The following is a 21,528-nucleotide window of genomic DNA, read 5'->3' on the forward strand; positions in this document are numbered from 1 at the left end:
CTTTTCTAAGGCTTTTAAAGTTTTACGTCACTGCACCCAGCTTCTGCTCTGTGACTCACTCCCAGCTGGTCTCAGGGTAGCCTGGGGCTGCACGTGCAGAACGGAAGTTCAGGTATTAGGAGGAGTCTGCTGCAGTGGCCCGGGCTCACATCAACCATGCTGAATCCAGAGAACTGACAGATGAGCTCTGGCCTCAGCACCAGAGCGCTCTGGTAGGCAGCGCCCACGTCCTGCCTACTCTGAATGATTCTAAGGTTTTCTGCGGCACTGAGGTCTCCTGGCTGCATCGCCCCCCCCCCCCACCGGCCGCCTCGCTCTCATGGTTTTTGATGTGATGTCATCAATCTTCACATCCTTTTGCCTTCATGTTCATTTCTGACCTGTTTGTAAAAGGTTCTGTATGAATAAAGTTTCATATTCCCGTCGGATTGAAACAGTGGCCACAGTTAAAGTAAAAACAGCGTTTATTAGGAAACATGAAGTATTTACAGACAGTGACTGTGATTCACACTCAGACACACACAGACATAAGGTGCACACAGTTTAATACTGATTTCAAATCCACCATCGGCTCACACACGCTTCATTTTCTCCTCCACCATCTGCAGCAGCCGCTCAGAGTACGTCTCCAGCAGAGACGCCGTCCTGCGGTCCTCCAGCTGACCGCAGGGGACGCTGCCACCCGACTCCCGCAGCACCTCCTGCATGTCAGAGCGAACTACGTCAAACGCCTCCAGCATCGCTGACGACACCTGGAGACGTCGCTGCGAGCCAGCAAACGTTGCGCCGAGCTGCAACACAAAAAACAAAGAAAACGTGAGGCGGACACTAACGAACAAACACAAACTTTAAATTTGATTATCGTTCAGCGATTCAGAAAAACGACAAAAGAAGAAGAAAAAATATGATTTAAAGAAAAGTGACTATTCACATCAATGTTGATATCCTAACAAAAATGTGTGAAGAAGAAACCTTCTGGTAAAGATGGACAGCTCGTCTCGCCGTCGCCCTTAGCTCGGCGGCGATCTGCAGACACTGCACGCTCACCGACTCTTCGTCTCCTCCCGAACCTGCACACAAGCATCTGTTCTTACAGCCTGAAGCACGAGCATGGCGTCGTTAGAATACGCTGTATTCTTTCTAACAGCCAGCAGAGGGCGATGTAACGGACAGTTCTGGGAAAAAACCATTGACGACTTTGTGGTTCAGTAACTAATGTCAGAATTGTAGTTTGTCAGGATTATCCGGGGCATGCTCATTGGCTAACGGTCTGTCAATCACAAAGTATTAGTCAATGAGCTTTTGGTTTCACAGTAAGATCAGCGCCCTGTCATGGTGAAAGGGCGGCACCTCGAAATCAGCAGGTGACATCACGGCAGCTATGGCCTCTGTGGACCTGAACAGGGCGCTACACAGCGATCCAAGCAGCATCATCATCATAACTTTACAGAAAATTACCTTTACCTGTGAGAGTGGGGCGGAGCCTTTCCACCAGAGGGGAGGAGGACGAGGTGGGCGGGGCAGAGAGCAGCAAATCAGCTGATAAAGAAACATCTTTAAATGAGACCAGAAAAAGAGGAAGCGATCAGAGCAGCAGGTGTACGAGGTCAGATGTGAGTTATATAAAAATATAATGACGAGAAAAGATAAAAGGGTAAAAAAAGAAAGAAAAAATTACTGTAAATGTAACAAAATCAGGAAGAAAATATATTTGTGTCAGAAGTTTCCATCCAGGAGCATAAATGTGAGGCTGAAATGACCGTACAGTATACAGCTTTCAAAGCATTTACATACGGTCAGACCAATGAATGGTGCTCAAGTATTTTAACTGGACAAAGCTCAGACTACAACTGGTGCAGCTTATAAAGGATTTGTGTGACGGCACTTCTGGGACTGACCAATACTCAGAACAGTGAGAAAGTCCAGGGAACATTGTGAAGGTCTAAGAAGGACAACTGCAGATTTACACAAGTTAGGAAGGTCTTTAGGAGTCATTTCTGAACAGCTGCAGACTCCAGGACATTTGTACGCAAGTTATTCTGACGTTTATGCCAAGATCTGGAAGAACATCGAAACTGTCACCCTCAGATGAGATGAAACTGGTTAGGATGTTCAGGGACAAGCTTTACATCATCATGGACCGAGAGGGTGCTGACCCAGAAACAAGCCCCCGCTCTGGCATTAACACTTGCAAGCTCGACTGAAATTTGCAGCTGCTCACATGGACGAGTCGAGCGGCTTCTGGAGAAAAGACTGATGGTCAAAGAAGGCGTTCATACCAGGAAAGTAACCTCTGTCAGTGCGCCCCAGGGCAGCTGTGGCTACGATGTAGCTGCCATCACCAGTGTGTGAATGTGAGTGTGAATGTGTGTGTGAATGTGAGTGTGAATGTGTGTGTGAATGTGTGTGTGAATGTGTGTGTGAAGTGCTTTGGGGTCCTTAGGGACTAAGTAAAGCGCTATACACATACAGGCCATTTACCATTTTAAATTCATTCTGCCAAGAGGAGCAGTCACAGTTACACCAGAAGCTTCTTCATGTCTGCATCTGTTTGAGGTGCAGCTAACAGAGTGTGTGTGTGAGTGTGTGTGTGTGTGTGAGAGTGTGTGTGTGTGTGTGTGTGTTACCTGGATCAGCTGGTCTTCGAGCTTCTTCCTTCATGGAGGCAGGGCAGGTGATGACCTCACAGGTGGTGGGTGTTGCCACAGGGGTCTGGATTAGAGTCTCCTCTGTGCTGCTGACACTACACCTGTCAACTACGAGCTGTGAAACCACCTGAGTGGGCATGGTCCACACCTGCAGGCTGACAGAGGGTTTGTCGAGGTCGATAATTCCCATTTTTATCATAAAGAAACCAATAAAAAACAAAACACATGCTCTCACTGAACATCCAGTGAGATGCTCTCACCGACGTTCAGTGAGAGCATCTCACCGACGTTCAGTGAGAGCATCTCACCGACGTTCAGTGAGAGCATCTCACCGACGTTCAGTGAGAGCATCTCACCGACGTTCAGTGAGAGCATCTCACCGACGTTCAGTGAGAGCATCTCACCCGCCGCCCTCTGATCAGTGCCTCAGGTCAGTCAGGTCCCACACCAGCAGCCTCACTAACAGCTGCTTCCCCCCACACCCACCTGAGCCATGGTCTGTGTGACCCTCATCACTCAGGCCATGTGTGCCTTTCTCCTACGTCTGAATACATCTGACACGTGTCTCATTGTACAACAACAATAAAGGACTAGCTGAGAGTGTTATAAGACTTCTATAAGTCTTTATTCATGTGGTAATAACTGTGAAATGAAGTGATTTTAGAGCTCGTCTCCTGTGAGTCCTCGCCTCTGCTTTACATGTGTGAGAAATGAGTCACCTTAAACCGGGACTACATCAGTTGATGGAAAATGTTCAGTAAAGACAGGAAAGCCCAGCTGGTGTGTGGGGGACCGGGGGGGGTACCTGCTGGTCTGGTCCTGGTGGTTGTCAGGTTTGCTGTCCTGTCTAGCAGAGAGCAGGGTGGAGGCTGGAGGCTGGCAGTCTGCTGGAGAGGGGAGGTTCTCTTTGTTCTCCTCCAGCGTGGGCGTGGAGGTGCAACCCGGAGGGTCCCGGCTCAGTTTGGCCCTGGAGCTGGCTGTGGTTCCCAGGTATCTGAGCCGAAAAGCCGACGGCTGGTCCGCCGCCTCCTCGCTGCAGCTGTTTTGGGCCGTGATGGTCCTGGAGGTCACGTCTGATTGGTTAGAAGAGAGCAGAATGTAAGCGAGCTGCGATCAGAGCAGGAAGTGGCGTCCCTGAGCGCCGTTCAGAGAAGATCGTTTCACAGAGTCACCCGATTCTGTGAAGATTACTGATAAGGACAGTTACAGCCAGGCTTCAGATACAACCTCATGTGAACACACCGTCTGTGACCTTTGACCCCTAAACATTCCCACCACCACAACCATGATTTGCTGCACACAAAAAAAAAAAAAAAAAAAAAAAAAAAATCGGAAGACACCACACAAACACCCGGGTGCCCGCAGCGGCGTGCAGACACACCTCCTAACGTCTTTCTGCACAGGACGACCAGCGCCGTGTTTCTTCTGCGGGGTGTGCCATGGCGATGGGGCTGATGGGAAATTGCGCAGGAAGCTCTTCTATGGAGGGCTGATTGTCGGCAGCTCGCTGTGAGCACACAAACACATGGTTTTGATTCTGCGCGGAGTCCCTCAGAGAGACGTCCTGGAGCCTCTGTCGCTTCTCTTAAGCTGTTTTTTAACTGTTACAGCACAGGAAGTGCATGAAGTGTGTGCGAGTGTGCTTCCTCTGCTTAACCACAAGTGTGTTCACTTTTATCAAACAAATGAGTGAAGAAAGAAACACGGAGCTCCGGCACGGCGCTGCAGCGACCGCACCTGAGACACTGAACGCGGCGCTGCTCAGCTCCAGCCGAGCTCTCCATCACATCCTTACAGTTTTAATCTTGATTACCAACCTGATTAAACATCATCCATTATTATTTCCAGCTTCACCTCCAGATCAGACCGCGGCCCGGTGACAGTGATCTTCAGCTGACTTTGCTTTTAATTCACATTTTTCATATTAGGAAACAAAACCTGTGGTTTTAAAAATGTTATTCTGAACTTAACAAGTTTAGATTAAACACAAAATAAAAAGACCTTTGCCGCATCAAAACTCAAACCATCACGTCCGGCTCATTTCATTTTCAGACTGGAGACTAAACTGCAATCTGTAATAAACCTCTGTTTATTGCACAGCCCTGTGTGAGTCTGCAGGACCGTCCTCACTAAAGCGGAGCAAAGAGGAAGCGTCAGAGAATATCGGCGGCAAACGTGCACACATTATCTGATGTACACTCACATCCTGCTCAACCACAAACCTCCAAGTCGGACGAGCTGAGACTCTAAACCTCGTCTGAGGACGCCGCAGCACGAGCCTTAAGAGCGGCTTTGGGCGATACGGGAAGGTGGCAACACTGCTTTTAGAAATAAAAACAAAACACGCCCCTTTCTATTAAACTGTAGATGAACTGAGGTCATGACCTGCACTGCACCAAATTACCACCAGAGGGCAGTCTCTCCCTCGTCCCAGCATCACTTTTCTGTACTTTTATCTTGGAACTTTTATGCAGATGTGCCAGCTGTTGTCTGTTCTACTCTTTGTTCCAATAAGAAATGTAACTTTATGTTATCCAAATAGAAACTAATAAACCTGAAAATCTGGTCTTAAAGACGGATTTTGTCAAATCTTAAGTTTAGTTAGAACAATAAGATGAAATTATGTTTTTGATTTCTTCCATTTTTCCACTGAAATGTCAGGAGTCCATATCTCTAGTTAGACCCTGTCAGGTTATTTTACCGAATTTCATTAAGTTCAGTAAAACGACTGTATGAATGATTCAGAGCCCAGTTCTCCATCCACTGCTCCTTAATTGGCTGTCGCCATGGTGAACCCTGTCATTACTCACAGCTGTCAGTTGAAGCTGCTTCCTGAAACATGGCGACTGCAAGGACCAATCAGCTGTTTGGGAGCAGAGCGAGGAGCGCGTGCCGTCGCCTTCTCCGATAAACGTTTGAGTCATCGAGCCAGAAACACAGAATGTGACCGAGCTGCTGCGACAGCTGATGCTTCTCAGGCTTTGACAGGAAACTCACCTCCTCCTCCCGCTGCTCCTCCTCCGTTCTCTCCCCGAGTCAGCCCGGCTGATGAGACGTCGCTGCTCGACTCCGAGTTCACCTGAAAAACAAGTTTCCTCTTCAACGTTACAAACCTCAGCCATGGCCGCTCTCAGGCGCGCCCCGACAGGTCAGAGGTCGTGTCCACAGCTCATGCTGTATTCTTGTAGCATCAAGTTGGAGGCGGGGCTCTGGAAACGGCCACATGCATGTAAACTAACTGTCGACTGTCCCGTGTCATTATTTGTCGCCTGAAAATGCTGTAAAAATTAATTTGTTTTGTAACTGAAAGGAAAATTTGGAATCAGGCGTTTGCCTCGGTTTGAAATCCAAGAGAAGCGCTGAGCAGAGGCGCCACTCCTCATGTGGACACGCCCCCTGCATTACAGGCTTGTGTGCATTTACCGATGTGGTGCTGATGTTGCTCTCCTCAGAGATCCTAGTCGGGATGGAGACGGGAGGCGGAGCTCGGCTCGCCCTGAAACAGCAGCAGAGACAAGATGGACACAAAGTCAGAAGTGACGGAGGCGAGTGTTACCTGCAGGCCTGCAGTGACCCTGCAGGTCAAAGGTCACGGCTTCACTGAGGATTGTGGGTAAGCTGACCTGATTCTGTCCTGGAAGCGGGACAGGAAGCGGGTGGAGATGCTGAGTCGGGGGTTCAGGAAGTGCTTTTCATCTGGAGGCTGCAGAGTCTTCAGGTCTGTGTCAAACTTCTCTGGAAGGTCAAAGGTCATGTTAGCAGCTCAGTAACTGTCAGAGGATGGCAATGATGAAGATGTTGGTCTTTACCTTCGCTCAGACCGGAGGCCAGAGTCTCAAAGTGGTTCTTCAGAGAGTTTCTGTCCTCGTCGTCCTCCAAACCCAAACTGCCCACTGAGCTGCCCTGACTCAGGGAGTCGGTGTCTGAAACAGAAAGGGCGGAGCTTGTGATGACTCGTGATGGGAAACAGAGGAAGGTGCGCCTCTTATCACTTATTTTGAAAGGTCTGGTTGTCCTGTTAACTTGCTGTAACAGATTGGATGCTTTTATTCTTAAAATATGACAAAACTAATCATTTTAAAGCGTCCTTCTAAACTGATGAGGCACTTTACTTCAGTGGGTTCCTTTATTGTGAAAACCCCCCGATACTAGGTCTAAACATGTTGAACAATTTCTAACCAAGTGAAGGATTTTATCATGTAAAGCCGACACCAAAGCATTCCTTAAGCTGAGGGACTTTTATTTTGAAAAGCTAGCATCTAAGGACTCCAGTCATTTAGTGTTTAGGGAACTTTTCCTATTTTAACCTGATATTAATTGATTTTAATCTGATATTGTTCTGTGGGCTTTTATTTTGAAACTCACCCCTGGGGGAGTGAGGCTCTGTTTTGAGCTTCCTGTAAAGTGTTTAGGGTTAAACTCTGACCTGGGTCATGCTGCTGCTCCAGACTTCCTGCTGATCCCTCAGAACAGGCGGAGTCTGGACTCAGCTGAGTCCGCCACACAGGCTCCTCCCCTTGACCTCTGACCTCCAGCTGGCTCAGTGACTGCTGCGGAACGGAAACACCCTCCACCTCAAACTCGCTGAAGAAAAACATTGGAGCGTTTCAAAAACAGACTTCATGAAAACAGCTGCATCATCGTCGTCAGGTGTAACCCTCACCTTTCAGGGGTGACCGTGGTGTTGCTAGGATACAGGATGAAGGTGTTCTGCTCTCCACCTGCTGTCTGCAGCACCTGAACATCACAGTTAGTCAGACTCCGCCCACATTTCAGCCACCACAACGTCATTAACCAATTACTCAAACTTCAAGCTTTGGCCATCTCGACATGAAGAAGCCACACCCACCACCATCACAGATTGTAATGGTTGCGATTTACAGTCAAAAAAAGAATCAATATTAATATTCATTGATCCGGCAGCCTGTTCCTTACCTCTTCCTCCTCATCCTCCAGCAGACACTCCAGACTCTGAGGGTGGAAACCCTCCTCTTCTTCCTCCTCCTCATCCTCCTCCCCCTGGCTCTTGTTGGGACTCGGAGAGAAGTTGGAGCAGAAGGTCAAAGGGTTCATGTGCTCCGCCCACCGACTGCGCACTTGACGAGGCTCGCTCTCCGACTGGATGGTGGAGGAGGCTCCGCCCTGTCCTTGCTGAACACACACACACACACACACACACACACACACACACACACACACACACACACACACACAGTCTATAGCGTGGTCGATCATTATCTGCGAGCAGATTGATGAGCTGAGGGTTACAGGGCGGAGACTGACCAGCTTCTTGAACCACAGGGGGAGCTTCCCGTTGGTCTGAAGCAGCGGAGCGTCTGAAACAAACAGGTTTGATCAGGACAGAAAAGACTCATCGTTTTGGTTCTGGCTGATTCACAGAAACACTGGAACTTTAGCACAGATGCTTCCTCCGGGCTGGCAGGGCTCAGTCTAACGTCTGAAGCTGTGAATCACCACAGTGAAGCTGAGCTTAGGAAGCCAAACTCCTGTCTGAGCCTGAGGGAGCGCTTTCAGCTCCTGAAACAGACCTGCAGCTTTCAGCGAGTAGAAGAGGACGCTCACAGATATGACTCACAGCAGGAAGTAGCGAGCCCGCGCACGTGTCATCAGGAATCCCCTGACCGATGTGGGATCTGCACCAATCTTTGGACCGTCTCAGGTTTCACGCTTTCACTTTCAGACTTGACCTGACGACAGGCAGCAGAGATGCTGAGGATAAGGGGAGGACTGAGGCCCACTACAGTGACAACCATACACAGCAGGTGTGGAAGGGTCTGCACCCACTCGAAGGCCAGCAACACCACGAGGTCAGAGGCTGTGCTTGCAGATAGCAGAACAGTTTGTCCACCTCAAAGCGTGTGAAGAGAGAAGCTGCAGCTGGAACACCGGAGTGCAGCAGCTCTGCTCACCTGGTGCAGGAGCGCGAGGCGAGCAGAGCCTCTCGAACATCATCGTGTCCCGCCCCCATTGTTACAGCGCTCCACACGAACCTCGCCCAACAAGAAGAACAGGGGCGCAGTGCTAGGCTGCTCTTTGTAGGCTTCAGCTCTGCACGATGCTTCCTCTCACCACCTGCTGCTGGATCAGAGACTTTCTGTCTGTGCAGAAAGTCAGAGTGGGTCCCCATCTTTCCACAGCCCCTAGCCTTGATATCAGCTCGCCACAGGGCTGTGTGCCAAGCCCTCTACTGTACTCATCTCACACACACACACACACACACCTGTCAGTACAACACACCGGCGTGGTGGGTCTCACCTCCAGTCCCGATGAGACTGCATACAGGGAAGAGGTCTGACGGTGGTGGTGTGGTGTGCAGACATCCTGGTCCTTTACACCTCCAACACCAAACAGCTTATCACTGATTTCAGGAGGAGGAAGTCCGACCGGCAGCTCATCTGCATCAAAGGAGAGTGTGCGGCGAGGGCGCCCAGCTGCTACTTCCTGTGTGTGCACATGGACGCAGACTTCCAGTGTAAGTTTCTTCTGCGTGGTTTACCACGGCCCTCATTGGACTCTCCCGTTTGTCCCTGAAGGACCGCTGTGACAGCTGCTGTCTCATTAGGGCACGACATGCGGCGGCGAGGGGGAGGAGACGTATTTGTACGTCCTGCAGAGGGCTGCTGCCCTGTGCAGGAGCCTCACAGTGCTGTACTGATGTTGTTTTTGCACAGACTATTTATTCTGTGTATGCGATACACCTTTGATGTGTGTCAGTACCACTGTGTAAACACAACAAAGAGCTCAGCTGTTTGTTTCACTGGACTGGAGAAACCGCTCTCAGTCAACTTGCCCTCACCAGGACACGGGTCCAGCCTGCAGGGAGTCCTCCGCTCCTCCTCCTCCTCCATCTGAGGCAGCTGGGAGGAGGGCACCGTGATGAAGGTCTCCCTCCTGAAAAACGCCATAAAGCAGAACGTGAATTAACCCCAACATCTTCTGCACCTTCTGCAGCGTCCCATCGCATCTGGCTTACCTAATGTTCGGCTTTTTGTGGGTTTCAGGTGCAGCGGTCAGCCTGACGCCCCGCCTCTTCCTCATGGTGCTGGTCATCTGAGCGTCCAGCCGCCACACAAACACACAGCTACACAAAGCAAAGAGTCGGTCAACGCTTTCCTGCACATCGGTCTGAGCAGCGCGTCGTCTGACCGCTGAGCTCACCTGTCTCCTGACACCGTGATCAGGTGTCTGCAGTCCTGACTGAACCTGATACAGGTGACCAGCTCTGAGGAGACACCGCAGCAGAGACACGTTGAGCTGACAGTTTAAACTCCTCAAAGACACACGCGTGAAGCTCGGGGATTCGCTCACCTGAATGGCCGAACAGGGTGGCGACGCACTCGCCTGACTCGTAGTCAAAGATGGTGATGTTTTTGTCGGAGCAGCTGGTGGCGAAGAAGGAGCCCGACGGATCCATCTGAACCTGCAGCTCCGATTGAGACAGATCGTTTCAGCTGTTTCCACGAGACACACGATAGCCCGCAATCATTAACCCCGCCCCCTCACCTTCAACAGGGCCCCCTCATCGCTGGACGAGCCTTTCAGACACTTCTTCAATTTTCCTGTTTCCACGTTGTAGACCCTGACACACACACACGGTCACAGTTTTGTACCGGGACACGCACCAGTAGCACACCTCAGCCTCTGATGATGTTCAACAAACAGAGCCAAACACACACCGTCGAGTGCGGCCAGGGTTAGAGAGGAGCGATGATGACAGCGAGCTCGTGTGATGGAAAAGCTGCTGTTTGAAAGCTCGACTGAAGTTCCAACATCCCCGACAGGAAGCTGCAGGGCTACGAGCCTCTGCTTCTGCAGTCAACAGCTGGACTCGCAGCGAAAAAACACGCCGTTTTTATTCTAACGTCAGAAAGGTCATGCTGTCAATCTCCATAAAATAGCGAGGCTACGTCGCCTCCACATACACGAAATTCATATTCTGCATTTTGCAAGGGGCAAAACTGTCCACACGGGGTTATAGGTCACGTACTGCTGAGGGACTGGGCTCTGAATGAAGAGCTCGAGTGACCAAAGCTTTAGTAAAACCATCCAATCTCATTTCCTGACCCCTCCCTCAGTGCCCCCTTGTCTCAGGGCAGTTCTTCGTCCCCACAGTTGCCAAGCGCTGCTCATTAAGGATTCATCTGACTGATGGATACTGTGAAGTCTTTACACGACAACATTAGGAGCTGTCAGGTGACTTGTTCACGGCGCTTTATATTGTACGGTCGACCCTACAATAATACATACAGAGAAAACCCAACAATCATATGACCCCCTATGAGCAGCACTTTGGCAACAGTGGGAAGAAAAAACTCCCTTTTAACAGGAAGAAACCTCCAGCAGAACCAGGCTCAGGGAGGGGCGGGGCCATCTGCTGCGATTGGTTGGGGTGAGAATTAAATGATCCAACCGGTCGCGGTTTAAATGTTTGAATGAAACTGAAGGTGCCGTCTCACGGGACTAACCTTCCCTCAACGCCTGCCCCGTTCTCCAGATTACCTTCAAGGACGAATCAGAATCTTTATCAGCTGATATCTGCCCACGTGATTAACAGGCTGCGTCGCCTCGCTGCCTCTGAATGAGCTGCGCAGCCACAAACCTGCTCTTAACGACACGTTTCCAGCAGCTGTGACCACGCGCAGAGTTTCTCACCTGACGTTTCGGTCCTGACAGGCGACGGCGACGTGCGTCCGGCTCGAGTCCAGGTCCATGTCGTACAGAGTCGTCTTCTCCACCACGTGGTGACTCCTGGAGAACTGCAGGCCCTCCGAAGTCTGGACCACGCCGAGTCGTCCGGAGCATGGAATCATGGGAAACAGACGGTGGCACCAATCAGCAGGTAAACAAAACCAGTCAGGAGTTTAACCAAAACATTAGTGGATCATCTGCAGGCGTGCACGAGGAGCCTCACCTGCTCAGCTGTCTGGAAGTAGATGCTCTTGTCGGCTCCACAGCTCACGAGTCGAACCTCCGGGCTCTCACCTGCAGCACAGGTAACAAAGTGACACCGCTGGGAGAACACGACACACAGGTGCGTATGGGATGAAGGGCGGCGTCCTGTGGGCGGAGCTGGGGTACCTGTGAACTTGACGGCGGTGATGGAGGCCGAGTGGTCATTCAGGGTCTGCTCCAGGCTGTAGTTCCTCTCCAGGTCGAAGACGTGGATGAGTCGGTCTCTGCTGGCCGACGCCAACAGCTTCACACCTGAAACGCCACAAATCGTGTCGTCACTCAGGAGCCGCACCACACTTAAGCCCACCCCCACAGAACCACGCCCGGCCAGCAGGGCTGAGGGTCTCCGATGGGCGGAGTCAAAGACAAACGTGCCGAGGTTTGGATTACTCTGAGGCGCTGCTGATCTGCATCTTCACGTCCTCACCGACTGATGCGTTCAGATTTAAACGTTTAAGCTTAAAGGCACACGGACGCAGACCGAGAACGATGGCGTGTAGAACACTCGCCGCGTGTCCCGGGACATCCTACCTGTGGAGATCGGGGAGAACTCCAGACACAGCACCTCCGAGTCGTGAGCCTCGATCTTCACCAGCTCATCCAGGAACTGCAGCCCAAAGATCCTGAACACAGAAACAGAAACGAGTCAGCCGACCTCGTCCGCGTGAGCCGCGTGAGCCGCGTGAGCCGAGCGCGCTCGGTTCTCACCGCAGGTTTCCGCAGCGGTCTCCGGCCGCCAGGTGCCGTCCGTCCGGGCTGATGCAGAGCACTTTGATGCCCGCCTTCCCGTCAGCTCCCGCTGCCTCCCCCTCTGCCTGCAGGTGCTGCGTGTTTTCCCCCATGTACAAGATCCTCAGCAGGTCCTGGGAGCAGACAGGAAGTCGTCAGAGACGGACAAACACAGAGTGTAATTTGGTTTTGTTACTGCCTCAGGCTCACGTTGCTGTAGAGGTTTGTGTGCGCGCCGGGGGGGTCGGAGTGCCACAGTCTGATGGTGTTATCGGACGAGCAGGTGAGGAAGGATGACGGAGGCAGGCAGGCCGGCGCCGGCAGCTCCGGGTACACCTGAACAAAGTACAACGAGACCCAGAGTACTTCAAACTGCTCTCACCGAATCAGTGGTACAGAAGTGGAGGAAGCAAGAAGACTGAGCTGAGTAAAGTTTGACTCATCTGCCTGTTTTGTTTCGCTTAATGCGCCTCACGGTAACAGTTACAGTAATGGTTCTAGTAATAGCTGTGGTACTGCTGGCTTTCCTGGCAGTATTTCAGCAGTATGTGCAGTAATGTTCTTGTTTGATTTCCATCCATCGTAGTATTCTGGAAACAGTCCTGTACCTCTGGCTGTACAGGCAGCGTACTTCTTAGTAGTTTCAGGAGTATTACTGCATATACTGAAGGAACATAACTAGCAGTTTTTTGCCTCTCATTGCAGTATTGTTGGATCTACTAGCAGTACTTCTGTCTGTCTCTGTGAGTAGTACTTACAGCAGTATCCCTGTGTTTGTGGTTAGTATTTATGGGAATATTTCTAGCAGTACTTCTTACAGTATTTCCTGTAGTACTTGTGGCGTTACACCGACCTCGACGCTCCAAACACAGCCGCTGTGGTACAGAGCAGAGTACAGCTTCCTGGCGTTCCTCACGTCCTTGACATCCCACACATACAGGCTGTGGTCGTTGTACACGCAGGTCAGGTGTCTGGCAGCGGGGTCAAAGGTCAGAGCCAGTGTGTCTGGGTACTGAGCACCTGGGCTGGCAGGTAGCAGGCTTCTGTGGAACAGAGTGAGCGATCAGCAGAGTTCTGCTGTACACTGTTGGAGCGCGTTTTGGGCTTCGTTTGCAGTATTCGTACCCGCTCTGAGCGAGGTCGACTCCCAGGCGGTGCGGCCGGTGCAGCGTGGTGACATACTGCAGGTTGGACGGGCCGAACACTCTGATGACGCCATCGGCGCAGCCGCAAAAAACGAAGCTCTCGCTGACCGCCAGACAGCTCGCCGACGACGTCTGTGAAGGAGAAGAGCGGCTCAGAGAGGAGCGTCCGGGCGCCGTCAGACCTCGGTCAGCTTCAGTCATGTATAAATATCAAATATACCCGCCTTTGAACTGTGTGACTTTAGGACCGCGCTTCAAAGCTGTCGTTTATGAGAACGCTTCCTGTCACATGACTCGCGCTCAGAGTTCTTTCTGATTGGTTCTAAGATTAGATTCCTCATGTTTACTCATTACAGACATAATTAGCAGCACTGAAAGTATATTTGGTAGTATTTTAGTATTATATCTAATCACACAGGTGCGCATATTCAGGTGAGATGTGGGCGGAGCTTGCCGACCTTCAGGTTGACCCAGGCCTCCAGATGTCGGCTGCTGTTGAACAGACACAGCAGGCCGGAGCTGGTGATGCAGTAGGTGTTGGACGCTGTGCGGCCCCGCCCGCACGCCACCCCGCAGAACACGCTGTTCTTGTGGTCGCCCAGTAACCCCGAGCGGCCAATCAAAGGCACCGTGCTGTTCACCTGTGCGGAAGGAGAAATCAGGTGAGCAGTGACTTCAGATGAAGGCGAGAGCAGCCGTGTTCGGCCGACGGGATGTCAGGCAGGTACCCGTCGTTCTTTGGAGGCGTCCAGGTACCAGAACTTGACGTGGCGGTTTCCCGCGGTGACGAAGTAGCTGCTGTCCTGGGAGAAGGAGACGGCGAACACGCGGCTCGACACTTTGTTGGAGGCGATGATGGAACCTTTCTGAAAAGCAAGAGAACGGCGGCGGTCACAAACGTTCCTCAGGTTTACAGCTCACACCCCACACTGACGTCATTATTTCTCAGCCGTAGCTGAACTCGGCTCACAGGTTTTATTGGGCTTGTGTTCAATGTTCTGCTGGGACACATGAACGTGCTCTAATCCTGTCAGCTGAGCAGGAGCGCTGGCGTCCCATTAAACAGGTATTACAGATACTGATTTCACACAAACAGTCTGATCTGTCATTCATGTGTAATGATGGATCAGCTGACCACGGCAGGCAGAGGCGTCCTGTGATGAAGTCAGGCGACGGCTGCTCAACAGAAAACTCGTCTCTCCTGCTTCATAAGTCTGAGCAGCCACAGAGTCAGCGAGTGACATTTACAGTCTTATTTCAGGGTTTTTACTGACGAGGCCGAATGTTTACACCCTGCTGTGACACACGCGCACAGCTCGACTCTGCCCTCTGGTGGCTGCTTTAGTTCATGACCAGGTGAGCTGTGTGTGTGTGTGTGTGTGTGTGTGTGTGTGTGTGTGTGTGTGTGTGTGTGTGTGTGTGTGTGTGTGTGTGTGCGCGCTCACCTTCCAGTCCCACACGCTCACAGTCATGTCGTGCTGGTATCCCACAGAGACGATGTAGGAGCTGTTGGTGGAGAACGCCACGCAGGAAATGCCGTACTTGTGACACTGAACCTCGGCCACCTGACCTCCATCTAGCTCCCAGACCCGCACGCAGGGCATGTGACCGCTCTGAGAGGGAAGAACAGGTAACGGGTGTGACGCGTGTTTGTTCCTGACAGATAACCTTTAAAGGTTCAGCGGTTCTGTGAGGAGGCGGCTCGTTTCTCTGCTTCCTGCTTTGAATAAACAGCTCGTGGAGCAAACGCACGAGTATCTACGTGTGCTCGTGTTTTGTGCTGAGAACAACTCCTCTACATTAGAACCAGGACGCCCAGGGCCCGCTCCTGCCAGGCAGTCCCAGGACACGTATCTCCTGGCTGGCTTGGGAATGCCTCGACGTGCTCATCACCGTGAACCCCGGGGGCTTCACCGGCTCCACGCCCGAGTTACCTGCACGGCGTCTTCACGTTAGGGGGAGGTAGGACGGGCAGAGTCAGTTGTGTAGGTTCTTACCTCACCGGTGACCAGGTGCTTCCCATCGTGAGAGAACGCCAACGCGCTGAAGGGTTTCCTGAAATACACAACACAGGTCAACACTTCTGTCCTGAGCAACACGCCCAAAGATCACCTGACCTCGAGGGTCCACCCCGAGCTCAGGGTCGGCGTACCTGGAGGCGCTGATGATGTGACTCTGTTTGTTCTTCTTCAGGTGAAGCAGCACCACGACACACCTGCAACACACAAACAGGTTCACTGGGGTGAACACCATCTGCTGCCAGCGCCATCGTTTCATTTACTCAGATAGCAACCCGCTACGGCAACCACAGCCGGTCACGCTCATCTGCTCATCCCACCAGGCAGATGTGGAGCAGGAACGCTGCGAGAACACAAACGCAGGCCGATCGGCGCCACCGGCCATCAGCGAGCACAGCTCCATCCTCCTTTTCTGTCTCACACAGTCGTGCAGTCCTGGAGCGTCAAACACTGAAGCAACTAAACACCACAAATACAAATGAAGTCGACTCGGTGACACAGAGTCAGAGTCCCCGCTGTGGACACGTCTGCTGCTTTCAGCTAACGTGTGCGTTACAAGAAGAGAACAAACATGGAAGCACTAAGTGTTCCTGCACGTTCATCAGCTGGTATACGGCCGGTTCTCCCGGTCACCGTTTATTCAGCCTGATTAGTGTTTGTAGAAAGTGGAAGTGCTTTCAAACCGCCGCAGAAAAGAAGAATTAAAGTTGGTCTAAAGAATCAATACTTCCTATTGATAACCCAGGAAAGATCAATGCTTTAGATCAGATAAAGTAAGCACAAGCTGGACCAGGGCTCGCAAAATAGACAGATTTTGGCAGCCCGACTGGAAAAATCGCTAGCCCCGGGACGTCGGGCTAGCGATTTTTCCAGTCGGCCTATCGTAGGAAGGAAAAATATATGTCAATGCTTTTGCATTCTTTGGGAAATGTAGCTGGGTAATTATGTCATTGGCATCGGTGAGCCGCTGTCAATATGTGACATATTGAAATCGCGTTTGAATTTGCGCTTGTTCTTTGCTTTCACTTTGCAATCGCGCGAACTGTGTATAGAGAGCGACAGCACTGATTGGTGAGTGACGATCATTTGCGCACCAATTCCTCTGACATCGTCTTATCAATCGTTAGCTTACTATCAAACATGACAAGTGAAATCTCCCGCAGCTTAAACATGTGAGAGGTTGATCGCGCAGAGAATCGCTGAGCGTTATGTGAGTGCCTGTGTAAAAGCAGCAGGATATATATTTTAGTTCTGCTGAGCCAAATAAGACAGGTCAGCGTGAAGAAGTGACAGCCAAAGAAAAGCTTACCACAAAAAAGTTATGACAAATCAGACTATAAGGCAAAAAGAAAGTGCAGCTTTATGGTTTCATGGACAAAAGAATTTCTGTGGCTGCAATATGACGAGCTAAATAACCAGGGCTGCACATAAGTGGTCCGCAGGTGCGCATTCGCTGTCAAAATAAAAAACGCGCACAAGATAAGAAGTTGCAACGCGTGTTTGCGTACATAAGATTTTCTGGAGGAGGACAGACATTTGTTCAGAACTCTTAAAGATGTCGAAGAAGCTCCTTTAACCAATTACTTTGGTTTTCCTCCACCTCCAAAGAAATGTCAGGAGTCCGAACCACAAAAGAAGCGCGTATTCTCGGAAAAGTGTTTGCAGGAGGTGAGCTGGCTTCAAACAAATGATGAACACACAGAGATGTGGTGCAGAATGTGCCGTGAAAATCCCACTCTAGCGGACAAAAACACTGCCGTTTATATGGACGCAAACGCGCTGCAACTTCTTATCTGGTGCGCGTGTTTTATTTTGACAGCGAATGCGCACATGCGGACCACTTATGTGCACCCGTGTAAATAACATAATGTTCTGCCGGGTGTGTTGTTGGTTGTCCCTCGATTTCTGAGTCGACAAGCGCCTTTGTTACTGGGACCAGTAATTTTAAGAAAGGTCCCCATTAGAACCCATGAGAAATGCAAGAAATGCATTATTGCTCAGTCTGCAATATCTTTCCCAGAACAAACACCAATTGCAAATAACATACTAAAAACAAACCTGAAAATCAGTTTAAAACAGCTACTATGTTACAAAGAGTGAACTACCACTGGCACAATGTAGCAGTCTTTGCAAACTTCAAAAAGCAAATGGCCTCGATCTTGGTTCCACTTGCCTCTTACCCGTGACTTCAGTGGAAATTTCAAATTCAGGATCTGACACAGACTGATTCATGTTCTACGCAGTTCTTACAAGTTCATAGAAATTTCTGTTCAATTAGAACCAAGTATTTGAGTTGATGATTGTAATTTTTATACAATGTTGTAATTTGTGTTTCAACAATTTTTTGATTAATGTTTTGTTTCCGTTACAATATTATACTTTAATGTATAATATTGTAACGGAAACAAAACAGGAAACAAAACATCAATCAAAAAATTGCTCTCTTTTTTATTCGGGCTACTTAAATTTATTTTGGGCTACCAAAAACTGAAGAGTCCCTGCCCGAAGGGCTACCAGGGATTTAGAAATTTTGCGAGCCCTGAGGACTACTGAATGAAAACACCATCAAGCTGACTTTGGCCCACGTGGCAGTACGTGTGACATCAGCATACCTGCAGAGAGCTCGTCACCCGACTGCCACACTCAAGATCATTTGAAATGTGTGATTTCAGATCAGAGGGCAGCGCAGCGTCAGTGAAGAAACGACCTGACTAATCTTTGACACTGATCTGAGGTCAGCTCTTTGATAACTTATGCAGATAACTTCAGGTTTAACTGTGAGTTTACAGTCTGATGAAGGCAGGTGACCATGGTAACTGATGCTGCATACCTAACGAGCTGGGTCATGTTCTAGATCAACAGGTGTAGATGGGCACATCCTGACCAATCAGATCTCTCTCAGACCGTTTGAGAGTCTGATTTTTGGCGGTTGGCTCCTGAACAGAGCACCTGCGTGTCTTCTTTCCTCTCACAGCGTTAAGCACCATCATGAGGTAACAAGTCTGTTAGCTCACACGCACGCACAGTCCACATCTCTGATTGGCCACATGCTACCGACAAGCTCAGAGCCAGACAGATAAACCACCTTCACGTGACTGCCGATGCCAGGAAAGAACAGAACAATATCCTGGGTATACTGGGAACAGTATCCGAGTGTTACAGTCATCCATGTTTCATGTGGACAGTTGAAACGAACAATAAGTTACTGAACCTGAGATAAATCAGCACCCACACATGCTAGACAGAAAAGAAGTTCAAGGATCAGAGCAGGTTGCACTTTAACTCCTTTATTCTCCACCTGTCTGTGTGAAAGCTTGCAGGTCAGACGTTTAAGGACGCTCTGCTGCTGCTCACTGTGTGTCAGAGGCATCGTCTGCTGTGGCTGACTGAGACTGCTCACACCGAATCTGTGATCGGTGTGAGGAAGACTGTGGGTGCTGTAACAGCCTCTTTGTTTCACTGACCTCAGAGGTTTCCTTCCATCTCTCAACCGGCTGCTGACAGCAGTAAAAACTGCTCATTACTGAGGTTTGACCTCACTGGTCTGAACCGTCCGGCAGCTCAGCCTTCAAGCTGCCCAACATACTCTCCATCACTCATGACAAACCCAACCCAAACCTTGGGTTAAACCCTGAAGTTTACTCCCTGAACCCCGAATCCTACTTTACTGCACAGAGCTCTGGTGGCTTAAAGGAGGCGGGACTTACCCTGCAGGGTAGGCAATGAGTCCTGTGTTGGGGTCAGAGGTCAAACCACTGCTGCTGGCTGTGCTGATACCCAAGACTTTCTCCAAACAGACCTGAAACAATAACACACACACACACAAGTCCATTTAAAAATCTCATGATTTAACAGTCCCACCGTGCACACAGGTCGTTTCCAGTGATATAAGCAGAGGCCTCCAGCTCACACAGAACAACAGTGCACACTGAAAATACCGAGACAACTAAAACCAGAGTCATCTAAGTGAAACTAGTTTTCAGCAGATGGAAACTGATCTCAGGAACATTAGGAATCAGCTGCTGTGGGATCGGAGCACGCTGTTTACATGAATTTGTGCCTAAAATAAACTTTTAAGAGAGTTTGTGTTCACTCTCCTTCAGCATGGAGTCTGTGTGAGGAGGAGACAGCCTCTCCCTCGGTCTGTTGTCTAAACTTTAGCCTGTGGCTGTAGCTGCTGTAACTTTGCAGCGATTTAAACTCCGCACAGACTTCTCACTTCCGTAATAACAAACAGGCTCTTAGCCTCCAGGCCTCTCAGGTGCTTTTGATGCTGGCTGTAAGCTAACCCGAGCTCCTCGCTAAAACTCTCACAGCTAACGGGACTGTGACGCTAGCAGTTAGCCTGTTAGCTGAGGCTGTACCCGGCTGCTGGAGCTCCTCTTCCCCTGGCTCTGTCTGCTCTTCCTCCCGGCCGGTTGCTTCCTCTTCGCGGGGTTGGCCGAACCGCAGTCCGCTCCCTCTTCCATGACAGCAGAGGTACTTGACACTTTAACAAAGTTAATAGAAATACTCGGGCTGATATCAGTCTAAACGCCGCAGCGTGGGTACATAAACCTCTCACAAAGAGAGCTTCTCCGCGGGTGATGAACTGCTGACAGCCGCCTGCGTCGTATAAACTGTCGCTACAGGAAACCTGACACTTTTGTCTGCGGCGGGACTCCGGTTCAAACCGAGCCCCGCCCACAAAACAGAGAACCAGCCAATGGACAGCGGAGGCGTAGAAATCCCGCCTAACGTCGCCAAACCAGCCAATCAACAATCCGTAGCGTCGCTATCGTCATCATCATCATCATTATTATTATTATTATTATTATTATTATTATTATAGCAATAATAGTAGTGACTAGAATAGAATAGAAATATCCTTTACTGTCCGTCACTGGGGAAAAATTCACGTTCCAGCAGTGACAGGCAGATGGAGCACGACGGGTCACACAAAAGTAAGAATCTAAAATAAAGAACAACAAATAAGAAACGAGACTGCAGAGGGCAACTTTACAACATAAGAAGAAAAAAGGAATACTGTACAGTTATTACAATAGTAGGATCGTGTTTTTAAAAAGATGTCCAAAAGTTGCTGTGAGAAATGTGCTTAAAAACATCAATAATGACAGAGTGTTTACAGAAAATGGAGAAACTGTGCAAATAACAGCAGGATGTTTGTTGGGAGCAGTGCTGGTTATAAAGTCTAACAGCTGCTGGGAGGAATGGGCCATAACGCTCCTTTGTGTACGCAGCAGTCTTTGACTGAAGGAGCTGTCCAGCTCTGCCACAGCTTCATGCGTGGGGGTGGAGACACTGTCCAAGAGTTCTTCTGTCTCCTAACACCTGCACTGGGTCGAGGGGGCATCCAAGCCAGTGTTGGTCAAGTTACTTGAAAAAAGTAATTAGTAACTAATTACTGATTACTTCTTCAAAAAAAAGTAATCCCATTACTTTACTGATTACTTATTTTCAAAAAGTAATTAGTTACTTAGTTAATTTTCAAAAACATGATACACAACCTGAATACGCAATAAAGCAACAGACCTTTCAGCCCAATTCTATTTTTCTGCATAATCCATCATATAAAACTGATTCATTAGTTTTAATCTTCTAACTTTTATGCACATTGCAAATATTAAATTATGTTCAAAAGTCTTTGACTTGCAGATATGTGTTTAAACCTATTTCCTGCATATTCCAGCACATAAAATAAAATAATGTTTTGTGTTTACACTCTTTCAAATAGATGCAAGTAAAACACAGCAGAAAATAAATAAAATCAAAGACTCAGCAGCTCTCAGTCCTGTTGCTCTTAAATCTATTGTCACCTGTTTAGCAGCAGTGGGGCGGGTGGAGGTTTGTCCACAGTGGTCATGTCAGTGGGGGGATCCGGGGGTTTCTCTGTGAGCGTCACGTTCCCGTGGCAGCGTGCTCGCTGCTCGCTCAGATTTGAAGTTTAATTTTCCGCTGTAGAAAGAAGTTTTCTTCCCAAACAGAGTGAACAGCGGACGCTAATGTTTTTGTCAC

At 49.7% G+C, this 21,528-nt stretch overlaps 1 protein-coding gene across 2 annotated transcripts; it reads right to left on the reverse strand.

Moving 5' to 3' along the window:
• Positions 1–446: 446 nt before the first annotated feature.
• Positions 447–20,184, reverse strand: wdr62 (WD repeat domain 62). Of its 2 annotated transcripts, XM_084951408.1 has the most exons (34): positions 19,878–20,184; positions 19,221–19,312; positions 15,648–15,710; positions 15,493–15,550; positions 14,941–15,108; positions 14,224–14,361; positions 13,954–14,136; positions 13,476–13,627; positions 13,204–13,393; positions 12,561–12,686; positions 12,330–12,484; positions 12,153–12,244; positions 11,748–11,873; positions 11,581–11,651; positions 11,322–11,443; positions 10,173–10,248; positions 9,978–10,089; positions 9,828–9,891; positions 9,643–9,750; positions 9,466–9,560; positions 7,932–7,984; positions 7,584–7,799; positions 7,312–7,385; positions 7,075–7,232; positions 6,458–6,571; positions 6,272–6,383; positions 6,072–6,144; positions 5,646–5,727; positions 4,030–4,155; positions 3,454–3,721; positions 2,628–2,803; positions 1,465–1,554; positions 973–1,070; positions 447–791 (listed from the first exon to the last, which is right to left on the reverse strand). In XM_084951408.1, the coding sequence occupies exons 1-34, from the start codon at positions 19,980–19,982 to the stop codon at positions 573–575; spliced, it is 4,155 nt and encodes a 1,384-aa protein (XP_084807534.1). In that variant the 5' UTR covers positions 19,983–20,184; the 3' UTR covers positions 447–572. The 2 variants fall into 2 exon arrangements, with proteins under 2 accessions (XP_084807534.1, XP_084807535.1); XM_084951409.1 differs by lacking the exon at positions 4,030–4,155 and having other exon boundaries at positions 19,878–20,183.
• Positions 20,185–21,528: the final 1,344 nt, after the last annotated feature.

Source organism: Perissodus microlepis, chromosome 14 (genome assembly GCF_051167445.1).
Source record: "Perissodus microlepis isolate ML-2025 ecotype Zambia chromosome 14, ASM5116744v1, whole genome shotgun sequence".
In the NCBI taxonomy this organism is placed as follows: Eukaryota; Metazoa; Chordata; class Actinopteri; order Cichliformes; family Cichlidae; genus Perissodus; species Perissodus microlepis.